Below are 14,497 nucleotides of genomic sequence, written 5' to 3' on the forward strand. Positions count from 1 at the left end.
AAGATGATATGCATATGCCGCATAACAATAATAACATACAAACACATAAATGCAACATATAAGCATGCATATCCGCTGGCAATCTCAGTCAGTACTTACGTACCTTTCTAAGGTAGTCCTAGTAGTCTCACTCTAGGTTCAAAGCCTATCATCAAGTCTACAATGCAAATACCCATGCATCATTCAATAAGCGCTAAAAGCCTTAACTAAGCTATTGCATACTCCTAAATAATTTAAGGAGATCATAGCTATACCTGCGTCCGTCGTCAGCCCACTGATGGCGACTATCCCGCAACTAGGGCACTCTCTTGCTGCGAATCCACAGCCTCGAACACGGCTCTACAACACGAGCACTACTCCGCTACTATGTCAGACACTGTCTGACTATACTAAAACAAATATCCTACTCCAACTCTAGAATAAGAGTACCCAAAATCTTAAAATAGGACCACGAGGGCGAAGGAGAGAATTTGGAATTGGCAAGAAATGAATGCCTCGGACCTTATATTTATAGGCATCGATCGGAACCTCCGATCCTCGATCGGAACGTCCGATCCTGCCATCGGAGCTTCCGAACATCCTTATCTGCCACATGTCAAAATCTCACTGGTTGACTTCGGATAGGGCGATCGGAGCTTTCGATCCTGCCACACGTCATGCATGACGTAATATCGATCGGAGCTTCCGATCCTTCAGATACCAAATTGGTTTAATTAACATAATTAATCTCTTAATTACCAATTTCGGTTACGGGGTATCTTAAGTGGGGCAGAATGTAGTACCCCGTAACCGAAATTGGTAATTAAGAGATTAATTTCTCCCTCTCTTGCAAATATTACTTGAAATTATTAACTCTGAATATTTCAATCTTATGCATTTATTTGCCAAAAATTTATTCAGATGCTGATTTTGCCATATATATGGTACTTCAAGATCAAATATATTTTCTTCTTCTTCTTCAAGTTGGCAAAAATAATATTTTGAGCATCGAATCTTTCGAGGATGTTTCTATATGTATCACCATCAAATCAGTGCATCCACGATAAGTGCAAATATTTTCTCATAATCCGCTTGAAATACTTTGAGAAACTTTGCTAATATTTGCTCATATTGCCACATATCATTGTTATTGAAGTTCAACAAGTTGTAGTTCAAAAAAATCATCATTTTGCGTAATAGCAAAACACACGAATGATTGTATCATTTCAATCCCAAATAATTTGTGAAATCCCATATTTTGATATACTTGTTATTCTTCATGAATAACCAAATCTAAATTGGATTCATTGAAATAATTGGTTGTTCACGCTTCTAGCGTCCTTTTCATTTACTTGCAAGTAATATAAGATATGGTCCTGCAAGACGTCGATTTATTTCATAACGACCGGCCTCCATTGTTCTTGTCACATTGATATGTTCACTCATTTTCTTTAAAGGGGTTATTCGTCACTAAAAACGATTTAAATTATTCAACTTGAACATAAATAAAGCTAAACGATCTTATACACAAGATCAAATAATGTATTTGAGATTTAAACTTTGAACATCATATTCACTTCATATTTCATTGGGATCGATCTCAAATATTCTTATAGCTTCCATTTCCTCCCCCTCAAAGTTGGAAACATTGTTTCACAATAATAACGAATGAGAATTTCGCGTCATAAAATCTCATTGTTCAAAATAATTTATCATAAGATCTAATTTATTTCCAACATATTTATAATCTCTTAAAGAGATTTATGTAGTGCATTTACCGTACAAACATTAACTTTCAATACATAATCATTTGGCATAATATTTACAACATATATTTCAGATATCCCCAAATATGACGCATTTATTCTCATGGTTTAATAGTTGATTGGAGGCAAAATAAATCAACTAAACCAACATATTTATAGTCAATAAAATTGATATGCATATCCTATTTTTTATCAAGTTTGTTTGGATTATATATTCTGGAAGTTTTTCTCAATACGTATTTTCGCAAACATCATGTTGCGCTTCCTGGACCCACGTTATTTATTCATTTCAGATAATATGGGGATTATCTAACAATTTGAGCTAATGATAGTGATATCAAATTTGATAAGCCAATAAAAATTTATAAAATCTTCTGGATCTTTGATTCAAAAGCATCCATATTTATCGGTCCAGGAACTTTTGGCTTGTTCATTAACCACTTTGTACACTATCAATAGTTTTTCAATTATTTATATAATTTGAATGTTCAATTCAATCCATTATGCCAAACTCTAAAAGTATTTGTATCAATGATATTTTTAGAGCTCTTTAGCTCTTCTAAAAATATTGATTTGTAATATACTATTTAAACCAAATCAATATCTAATAGATTAAAAAAATACATATACGTCATTATTGTGTATCGCTATTTTATAATATCAAGCACATCATATTTTTTCATCGTCAATCAAGCGATCTTATAGATCTTTCAAACATTCAATCAACATACGATGGAACATATGATTTGGATAGACATCAATGCTCTCCAAAAACTTTTATATCTTGCTTGATAGATATCAATAAATATTTTTACGTACTTCAGGTACGATAGTGATACGAGATACCGATGTACATTTATTACAATACTTTATTGTGACGTATATCTGAATATTTTGTGCCGAATACATAATGCATATCCCGCTTCATACGAGATAACATATTATTCCTTGAAAAATTAAACTACAGTGTATCAACTGTGTTCATTGACACTGTCACATTCACTTAAAAGAATGGACCACATTAATCAGACAACTTTCATAATTGTCTTTCCTTGAACAAAATACTATAAATAAGATATTATAATAAAAGAATTGAAATTGAAAAACCGGACATACCTTTTCAAATACCTATATGAATCAAGTAGATCTTTTACCTTGAACAGTAACATTCGATGTATCACGTATATCATTTCACATTGAATTTGTACTCCTACATTTGCAAAACATGTAGGATAGTAACATGTGATAACAAAATTTTATGATTTATTTAAAAAATGATAGATTAATCAAACGATTGAAAAAATTCAAAATTTATATCCAAAATCAAAATTGATGAATTTAAAATCCATAATCAAATTTTATTAAATAAATTAAAGATTTAACAATCCAATATATCCTTAAAATATAAAAATTCTCAAATCAGAAAATTTATCAACAAATTGCATAATCAATATCTCATGCAATATATTGACTAATAGAATAGATTCACAAAATTTGTAGTTCTTATTTTATATCATCAAAATAATTTATGTGAATCAAAACACAACACATGCTAGAGTTGTTTACAATTTAGTTTAAAAAAATACAAAATAAATTTACCAAAAATAAATTAGTTCAATAAATAAATAAAATGACTTGAAGTTAGTCATAAATCAACCCATTGACATAATCATGCATAGGCTACCATCAATCCATCATCGTCGTTGCCCAATATAGATGATGGTCCAAAACATTGGGTTTAAAATTTATTTTTGTTTTTCGATTGATAGTGTTGCGATCTTACTACCGCACATTCATAATTGTCAATCAATAGCCTATGCAGTTCATCATTGAACATCAAGTCGATATTCATAAAAATAGTGACAAATAATATATCATTCTTCTTCTAGAGCATTAAGAACAAATATATAATTTGAATCGATATCAAGTCAATATCTTTTGATATATATCTTACATATATCTTTAATAATATTTTTTATGGATATTAAAAATTTTAGATCATATATAGATATTCATTGAGAAATTGTAGTAAATTTTCCAATTCATAAGATCCTCAAGTACAACCAAAAGGACATTAAATTATATTCTTCGAGAATATTTCCAAATCTTGGATCTTATATTAATATTCTTCACGAATATTATCAAATCTTGCATCTTTTTATCAATATTTTAATATTGATATATGTTGACATGAGATCTATTTTTTCAATGATATTTGTAGATATTTGATATCATATCAGATATCAATCATGATTTCTTCACTTTCTCAATATACAAAATCATATATCACATATCTATCATGAATCTATTAAGATTCTCAATATATTATATTATAACTAGGAATCTCTTTAGATTCTCAATATATTTGATCTTATACAAGAACTTAATCTTGAATATCTCAATATTCAATATATTATATCATGAATTAATGAATATCTTTCGATATATCAAAATTGTAATCACGAATCTCTCAAAATTCTCAATATATTATATCATGATCATAAATTTCTTCAAATTCTCAATATAAAATCATGTTGTGCTACTTTATAGTCATCAACATATTCATGATATTTTATGGGCACCAATATATCAATTGTTTTCATTGTGCTACTTCTAGAGCACCAATGAATATCTCTTTGTGCTACTTCTAGAGCACCGATGAATATCTCTCATAAATTTGAGTATTGACAACGCGTTGTGCTATTCCAATAGCATCAATAAAACGAGAATTATTTTCATTCTCAATTGGTTATAACATCGTGCTGATAACGTGTTATAAATTATGAGAGAAATAAGAGATATGAGTAGAGAGAATTCATGAGATGAGAGAGAATTCATATGAGTCAATACTCAGGTGCAATTTTCATTGAGCTCAATCACCCCTATTTATAAGAAAAGATTACAAGATACAAATCTTCACAAATATTATCTTGATATATTAATCTTGATCACATATCTTTAATATATAATCATCTATAATAATAATATATTTATAACAAAAAGGTGAGATAACGTATTATTTTTTAAGACTTAATAGAGGTTTATCCTTTTTAAGACTTAATAGAGGTTTGTCCCTCCCATGCAGGATTAAGTAAATTTATTTAAAATCATACCAAATATTGGTTTAACCAGTATAACAAACAATAATCAAGTCTAGTAACATGCTAAGTGCGTTTGGTACTAAGGATTGTAGTTGATTTTCCCAGTAAACCATTGTTTGGTGGCATTTTTAATAAACCTAGTCAATCTACCGTGGAAAGGACTATGTGGCATTAAGTGGGAGAAATTAAACTCACATTCACCCGTGACTAGCAATCTCTTTTTTAATCAGATACCGTAATTCCATTATTACCCAAAAGAAAAGCCCAAAATCTTGTCTGCTCCATGTAAACGATGAAGGGAAAAAGCTGTGTAAAGGTGCGAGAACATCATGAATTGGAGTAGTTCTCATACAATTAAAACTCAATGAAAAATCTCCATGAAAAATCTTGATTTACGACTTTTTTTAAATATGGTGTTGCGAAAATGAAATTTGATGTATGGGTTTGATGAAAAACATGATTTCGTTCTTTACTTATTTGTTCATTTAAATTGCTTGGATTCGATGTGATTTTGTGTCAATTTTTTTTTTTTTCTGATTTATTTGTTAGTCCTTACTTTGATTTTTGTTAGAAATATGATTTTGTTCGTATCTTGTTTTCTGATTTCATTTTTTCATCTTGACGAGGTGAGAAATATGAGCTTCAAGACGTCAAAACAAGAATCACACCATCTTGATCTCCAACGTAATTGAATGAATTTTTGAGGATCCCATGGATTTTATTTGACAGAAGAGTGGAGAAGAGTGTCAGATTAAATAAATAAAAAAAATTGGGGTGATAATTTTAATTAGAACAAAGGTTAATTTCGTTCAAATATACAAAATTCTTCATTTGTCCCACCTACTAAAATCACACCAAACATAATATTATCTTACAACATACATTATATTTCTCTGTCTATCATCTCTTTTATCATTTTTTTCTTAATCATTCAATAATCCCATCGTTCAAACCAAAGATTGAATGTTTAATAGGTTCATGCATTTGGACTTATCGTAAAAAAAATTAGTAAGCTTATTATATTGAGTTCAAGATGTATTTTTTTTAGCACAAACAGATATACTGCGGGAAAAAGGTTATATTTTTTTGTCTTCTAATTTATAATTTTTTTTTCACGTTTGGACATGTCAATAATCATGAACTTGTATTTTTAGTCATGTATGCTACATATATTTTTTTCATGTGTCGTTTTTTGATTTTGTTGCAGTACTGAATTCTTTATTTGTAGTTTTGAAATTTGTAATTTTTTTAATTTTTTATTTTGACTGAAATCGTGTTTGTCGCTTTGTAGATATAAAAAGAAAAAAATGTGCAAAATACCAAAAATTATATATATATAAATATATGCAAATTACATAACTAAAAATAATAAAAAATAGGAAATGTAAGTTACGATGCTAAAATTGCAAATCCGTGGACAAAAAATAGAAAAAATGTGAATACAAAACCAAAAATGTGATTTTCTCCCTTGGTTGGTATATTCATAATATATGATTGATATATTTTTAAATAGTTGATGAGGTCTTTTTCCCCCCAAACAACGCGGCCATTGTTACATTGCAATCACGCCATGTATCCAGTCTCTGTATGGTAGCTATCTGAGTTTCCTGTCTTCTTATCATTTTCTTGTTTACTTGGTATTTATTTTTTTAATTTAATTTCCACACATTTTTAATGAAAATCTGGCACAATGGGACAAATTTCTTGTCAATTTTCATGGGTTTTTTGTCTCCTAATGGCATTCAAAATCAATGCAGGCTTGATTCAGATTTCTGCTGATAACGATAATGTATTTTATTTTTTGGTGGAATGCATGTGACAATGTTCATTTACTATATGTATTTTGCTTGAATCATTTCATTTATAATGACACCTGCTATCTCCTTACTGTTTTTGCATGCCGGTGGAGTTGTGAATTAAACTAAATATGCTCAGTGGTATTTTTTCTTTTCTTTTCTTTTTTCTTTTCCTTTGAGATCAGACTTTTTGACAATGAGTCCAAGATATATATCGCCAATGAGCAAACTATCACATTTATTTAATATATAAATTAAATTTATCTTCCATTGTTTTTGTTGCTTAATTTCAAATGTGCGCGAAAAATCTACGTGGATAAGGGAATTGTACGTTTTAAAATCAAACTTCCATTTTATGTTTTTTGCAAAATACGAAGCAAAACCAAATAAGCCTGTAATACGAGTAATCGGCAGGCTCCATTGATGGCATCCCCGCCAAGTGGAGACCTTGCTTAATTTTTTGAAGCTAGGAGAAAGCTGAAAGTTACCAGAAAAAAAAATTATTGGATAATGCCACTACAATTATTGTGTGCAGAATGTCCATTGCTTCAATTGTATTTTAATTTATGCAACCATAACGAGGAAAAAAAAACACACACACACACATATGGCCTATGGGTTTTTTTTTTCTTTCAAAAATCTAAATTTTGATCAACCATTTTTTTTAAAAAAAAAATATGAAATCCTCAAATGTATTTCAAATATATTTGAGGAGGTCTTTTTTGTTTTTCCTTTTTTTTTTTTTTTAACGAAAATGGTTGACCAGTTCCTTCTTCCAAATTTTCTCTAACAATATAACTATGTGTAATTGATCGTTGTTGGACTCGCTAGCTTGCTACCAAATATAACTAGATTATGTTTTGGGCAAGCTTTATTGTTGGGCCTAGTCCGAGCAGGATTTAGTACTATTGGGCCTCATGTCAATGTTGAATCGAGTAGACCCAATGGGAACAGAACCAAGTTTCCACGTGGAGCGCCGAAAGACTCGGATTTTCCTACAAAACTGAAGAGTGAAGAGACTCATTTTTGTACGGTGGCTTTTATATTTTGATTTTGATTGATATTTTCTTTCGCTCTACTCTTTCAAGAATCCACGGTGTGAATCAAGCAAGTCTACTCTTACATCAATTTTATTTTTATTTTTATTTTTATTTTAAGTTAGCACAGATGATTAATTGTGATAATTGAGTCTTGAAATCGAAAACAAATTATCACAAATTTGAGAGATTAATGTCAAATGGACCGTTCACAATCATGAACAACACAATTTTTAAAATTTTATTGGCACGATGCTTAGCACATATTTACAATATTATAATCATAAAACTTATATTTCTTATATTTAGTGAGATTTTGAGACATATTTTAGAAAACCATTCCTAGATTTTAGCTTTGTGAAAATGATTAGAGGTGTTTGTGAGTATCGGTTAATTGTGTTCTCGATTATTTTTATAATAATTTTTAATCAGATTTACGCTATTTTTTTATAAATATTTTTTTAAAGATTTTTAAAGATTTTAAGTTTTATTTACACATGAATTTTTAGGAGTTTTAAATGGAATTCGTTAAATTTTAATAATATTTTATTACAAAAATTTATTTTTTTTTACAAAAAAAAACTTTTTTATTATTTTCATTTTCATACATTTTTTTTTACATATTTTATACATTTATAAAAATTTCATCATTTGTTTTTTTAAAAAAATTTTATTAATCTTTTATAAATTTTAAAGCACTCATATTACAACATGGTAAATTAATTTTGATATAAAATATAATAATAATAATAATAATTATTATTATTATATAAATACATAGTTGACAATATGAAAACGAAAATTTAGATTAATTTTATATTGCATTAGTTTGGACTTTTATTTCAAATAGATAGAAAAAATAGCACCAAACTTTCTCAATACAACACATTTTCACTAACGAATAACAATTATGTGAAATGATCTCATCCGTGAGACGGGTCAATCCTACCCATATTTATAATAATAAGTAATATTTTTAGCATAAAATATAATATTTTTTAATGAATAATCCATATAAGAGATCCGTCTAAAAAAATGACCATTAAGACCGTCTCATTGGAGTTTTTGTCCTCACTGAATTATTATTTTTAAAAACTAAAACAAATCACAATCAAATAAGATTTCAAAACTCTTATTTAAATGAAAGAGTAAATTTGTTTTAGATCCTCGTACTCAAAATTAAGCTTGCATTTAGTTTTTATCATGAAAAATATATGTTTGCTCTAAATGATTCAAAAATGAATATTTTCTTTTACTCCTTAATCCACCTGTATTTTTAAAAAATAAATATAAAATATTAAAAATATGGTACTAAGATACGATATTAATATTATATATTTATATGTAAATTTAATTTAATGTGAGCATTGTATATAATATATATGTCCCCAAAAAAAAAAGGGACCGAAAGTACACCCGGGTTAACGAAATGGACCGATGGAAAATCGACCGTCTTGGTCGTACAACGCGGTTGACTTTTATGACCCAGACTTTTTCTCAAAGTCCAGGCGTTAAAATTCATCGACTTTTCGCATTTCTTGATGAACAATTAATCAAGATTCAAGATGCGGCTCCCCTACTTGTAATTATCGTGATTTGCCTGAATTTTTTCGCAGTTAGAAGCGGTTTTCCTGGATATCCTGCTCCCTTTCTGATTTTTTCCAGATTGGTTTTCTTTGCTGGGTTTTTCAGGTGATTTTTCTCATATAGTTGTAGTTTTTTCTGGATTTTCGGTTTCTGAAGTTAATTTTCTTTCGGCTGGGTGACTCTGTTCTTGGGATTCTGTTTACGATTTAAGTCTTTGAGGGTATTCGATCATACATTTGATACTGCTGCTAACGATTGTAGCTTAAGTTGACAATCAATTGGCCAATCCTTTCAGCTTTTCTAAATTCCTTAATTAGATATCTGTTCATAAAATTTTGCTGCCTAGAGTGTAATGTCATCTGCTTGGTCCCGTTTAACTACATGTTTTTTTATGAATGTTATGATCAATTTACAAACATACTTAAAATTTCAAAGCTTTGGTGAAATTTTTTGTAAAAAGATTAAATAAATTTACGGTCAATTTCTTTTACAAATTTATGGATTTTTTTTTATCCTGAACTGTTTCTGTGTATGCTATGCAAAGATTTCAGTATCAATTGTGATTATAGTTTGTATTTTAAATGGCAGGGTGGGAATTTGATTCCTTTTAGAGTTCACTACTCATTACTAAAGTTATGACCCGTCTTTCCGTTTTATGCTGCGGAAGAAGGGGTTTGATAACTAGAGATCACGAGCTTGGCGATGGTAAACTTAAAGTTTCAATCTTTAGATTATTGATGGCTTGTTCTTCCTTTAGTGATTTTTGCGATTGTAACAATTTGAATTTTGAACAGAGCTCTCACGAGTCCACAATGTTATTCTTTACTCGTATAAGGAACTGAGGACCGCTACAAATGATTTTAGTCCGTCTAATAAAATCGGGGAAGGCGGATTCGGATGTGTTTATAAGGTAAATGAAGTTTTTTATTAGTTTTCATGATAATAGATTTTAGTAGTAACACACTTTTGGTGCTGATTTGAGAAATTCTTTATCGACTAGGGAAAGCTTAGAAATGGGCAGATGGCAGCTATAAAGGTTCTCTCGTCTGGGTCAAGACAAGGAGTATCTGAGTTCTTGACTGAAATTAAAGTAATTTCAGATATAGAGCATGAAAATTTAGTAAAGCTATATGGTTGTTGTGTGGATGGCAACGAAAGAATTCTTGTTTACAACTACCTCGAGAATAACAGCCTCGCACATACGCTTCTTGGTATATTTCCTTCTTTTGTTCTTGATTGCAAAATGCTATATAAAAATTCCTTTTTCTGAAACCTCTCATGATTGAATGGTCTAATGTCATTTTCTCCTGCTCTAGGCCGAGGTCACAGCAGCATTCGTTTCAGCTGGCGCACCCGAGTTAAAATATGCGTCGGAGTCGCCAGAGGACTTGCTTATCTTCACGAGGAGGTGAAACCACAAATTGTCCACCGAGATATCAAAGCAAGCAACATTCTTCTTGACAAGGATCTGACGCCTAAAATTTCGGATTTTGGCCTGGCGAAGCTCATCCCGGTGGACACGTCTCATGTCAGCACACGAGTGGCAGGAACTTTGTAAGTTTTAAAATTTTCTGTAATGATCCAACCATCTGTTTTTGCCTTTTATCTTGGATAATTTTTCAAAATAATATTCTTATGAGACAATGTGATCACTACTATTGTAGGTTGCTCATATAATCCATCCTGGCTCTTGTTTCTTAGCGAATTAACTTGATTCTGAGCCTGTTGTTGCAGAGGTTATCTTGCACCAGAGTATGCCATCAGAGGCCAACTGAGAAGCAAGTCAGATGTTTATAGTTTTGGTGTTCTGCTTATTGAAATAGTCAGCGGTAGATGCAACACAAATACACGACTACCCCCAGAGGAACAGTACATCCTTGAAAGGGTATGAATTTCATTAAAAGCCACTTCATAGTTTAATTTGCTGCTAGTGTGCTCTTCGAAATCTTTTCACGTTGATTATAGCTTTATATTTACAACAAAAAGTTACGTTTAAATCATTATACTACTCCTGGGTCCTAGCAAGAATTCCATTAGTTGAAAATTTGAGCAATTTTTGGGAGGGAAATTTTTGGGAAGTAATAATCATCATTTCCCCATGTATGGCTGATTATGTGAATATGTGATACAGCAATCGAAATGTAACGCTCGAATTATTGTATATTTTAGTAGATTTGGATTGCGTTAATATTAAACAACTATAATTCCCGGTATAGTGGTACGTGCTGCGAAAAAACAAAATTATGTTGCAGCCTAATGTTTGACGAGTAAATGAGAAATTCTTAAGTCTTTTTGATAAAAACATCTTATAATTTTCATGCACAGGCTTTGCTTAACTATAAAAATTTTGTTTCAGGCATGGCAACTTTATGAGAGAAACGAGCTCGTGGCATTGGTAGACACATCACTTAATGGAGATTTTGATGCCGAACAGGCTTGCAGATTCTTAAAGATTGGTCTGCTCTGCACTCAAGACACAACCAAGCTTCGTCCTTTAATGTCAACCGTTGTTCGTATGCTCATTGGTGAGAAAAAAGTTCATGATAAGATAACAAAACCGGGCTTAATCTCCGATTTCATGGATTTGAAGGTTAGAAGCAACCCCAAGCCTAAGCCTCACGCCGATCATGTGCCTTCTTCTTACAACTCCTCCAGCTCAGACTCGACTTTTACTTCTGCGCCTTCTTCACAGGCTACTATGTCATTCACTGCGGTATGTGATAGGAGTAATTGAGTACAAAAGTTTTGCAATGGAAAAGCATTTCTTTTTTTGTTTGAAAATATATATGTTTCCTCTCTTGGTGGTTTTGGTTTTGTGTAGTTTGTACAATCCCTGTTTATAATCATTTATCATTTGATATATATACATATGCATACATAGATCAAAATGATGTTACCAAGTTATTGAAGAACTGTCGAGATTATCATTCTTAACAATTATTTAATTTCAAAATATCATCCTGTTGGTTTTTCAAGATTTAGATCTGATGTGAGATGCATTTGGTGCATATATATGCAAGAAAGCGCCTGCTTTCATACGGGAAACATATTGTTCTAAAGTAGATGTGTCAAAATAAACTAAGCTCACCGAATGAGTTTTCATCCTGGAAATTCACTATTCGTCAACAGCGAATGAAATGTAGATCCGTCAAAACAGATCAAGTGAGTTGAGGCGAGTTGCGGGCTGGCCTTCGTGTCCCCCATAATCTGATAGTTATATATGTGGAAACCGGCTAGGTCCATCTTATCTGGTCGGATAAAATAAGTGGACTGGTTACCAATTTCTCGATCCGTCCTGTCCCACCTCAGCCCACTAACGCATTCTGACAGTACTAATAATATGTCGGTCGGTAAAATTGCACGAGACCCACTTCAAATTGGCTGAATTTTCAATTTTCAGAGATAATTTTGGGAACAAAATGAGAAGTAAAAATGGAAAGCCAACTCTTGATGGCATGATGCAATATGCGATGTTCTGTGATAATAATCATACGACAGATTGAAATCTAAGAATTGATTCACACATTGTCCCAACAAATATATACGTACGATTTCTGGTATATAGCAACATCATGGTGATCAAGAAAAGCATGTACATGCAAAATAAGGACAATTATAATCTATTGTTGCGAAGTGGGATGCCTTTTTTTTTTTGCCCTCAAAAAAATATTTAAAATAAAATTATTGAATGAAAAAGGGATAATAATTTCATGTCAATAATAGCTATGCCCCATATTTTTCATAGAAAGATTCTTACATTTAAGTGCAATGTACAAAATTGAAATAATTCCAAATATATGGTGGCGTGGCCTTTTGATATCGATCAAAGAATGAAGAGAGATGCAAAGAATATGGCTCCCATGCATCATCATCTGGAGATGGGGACTCATATTTTTATTTGATTTTAGTTTCATCAAGCTTTGTAGCAAAAAGATACGTAACAATTTATTAATTTTTTCCCCATTTTCAATTGACCCATGCAGACCTTCTCCAACCATGCAATATTGTTTTGAACATGATTTCACTATCCTTAAAGAAATTTGTCAATGACAATTTCCTCCAAGAATCTTAAAAAAAACAAAATTTATAAATTTTCGCAAAAAACATGTTAGATTTTATAATTTAACTGCTCCAGTAATTTGGAATTAAGAAAGAATGAAGAACTATTATTTCATTTCTAAAATGATGCATATATATAATTCTTGAAACAACCTAAATGAACCGATTTAATTCTCGCAAAATAATAATAATAATAATAATAATAATAATAATAATAATAATAAAGACGCTAATTAAGTTTTAATATTAATTAAATATCAAGCTATCCAAATTTAATTTGGGAATTCACTTCATCTTTTCCATCAACCACATTTTAATTGACATACACTCTCTTACAAAGTTCTAATTAGATCCATTTTTTATCACTAACTATTTCAACACGATACATATATATAATATCTATCTTGGTCTTTGGTATATTTAATTTCTGTTTTAGAATGTAGCATCAATCTAATTAATTGTAAAATCAATAAATACACACACACACACACATATATTTGTAATAATAATAATAATAATAATAATAATAATAATAATAATAATAATAATAATAATAATAATAATAATAATTTGTTAATTATTTGGGGGCGGCTGGGATTATAGCTACAATTATGATTATAATAATATATTTTGGCATCAGCCTGGTGTCTGTTTTCTGTTTTACAGTTTTTGTTCAAACTCTTCATGTTGTCATTTGCTGCAAAACTATATATCTAATTCTTTCTTTCTTTCTTTTTTTCCACTTAACTTTTTTAGCGATAAGACCCCATTGGTGAATATAAAGGTAGGCGTTCATAAACATCAACGGGTAAATTTTTTTAATGCTAAATTTAATTTTATTTGTAAAATATTTATAAGATTCTAAGAACATTAATTAACTATAAATTCGACGAGGCCATGTTTGTGCTTGAATGTTATATATATACATTATGCGAAAGTGAGCTTATAAGTTATATATACTTATTTCAATTTATTGTAAATTACCCCATTAAGAATGAAGATGTGCAAATAGGATCTTGCTCTTTGTTTTTACATAAAGATATTTTTGCCAAAAAAAGGTGGTGTTATTGTATCTCATAAAGAAAAGGTGATGTTGTTGAGTTATAGGGGGGGTCACACATCATTTCCAAGGTTTAAGGTTTTTGCATGTAAAAAGTTAACGGCTGAACCAA

The 14,497-nt window shown here is 30.4% G+C and overlaps 1 protein-coding gene across 1 annotated transcript; it reads left to right on the forward strand.

Moving 5' to 3' along the window:
• The first annotated feature begins 9,211 nt into the window (after positions 1–9,211).
• On the forward strand, positions 9,212–12,177 carry LOC140864498 (cold-responsive protein kinase 1-like). The gene is made up of 7 exons (XM_073268725.1): positions 9,212–9,371; positions 9,855–9,971; positions 10,061–10,176; positions 10,267–10,477; positions 10,583–10,820; positions 11,001–11,151; positions 11,623–12,177. The coding sequence occupies exons 2-7, from the start codon at positions 9,902–9,904 to the stop codon at positions 11,998–12,000; spliced, it is 1,164 nt and encodes a 387-aa protein (XP_073124826.1). The 5' UTR covers positions 9,212–9,371; positions 9,855–9,901; the 3' UTR covers positions 12,001–12,177.
• The last annotated feature ends 2,320 nt before the right edge of the window (positions 12,178–14,497 follow it).

The sequence above is a fragment of the Henckelia pumila genome, chromosome 4, assembly GCF_033568475.1.
Source record: "Henckelia pumila isolate YLH828 chromosome 4, ASM3356847v2, whole genome shotgun sequence".
NCBI lineage: Eukaryota > Viridiplantae > Streptophyta > Magnoliopsida > Lamiales > Gesneriaceae > Henckelia > Henckelia pumila.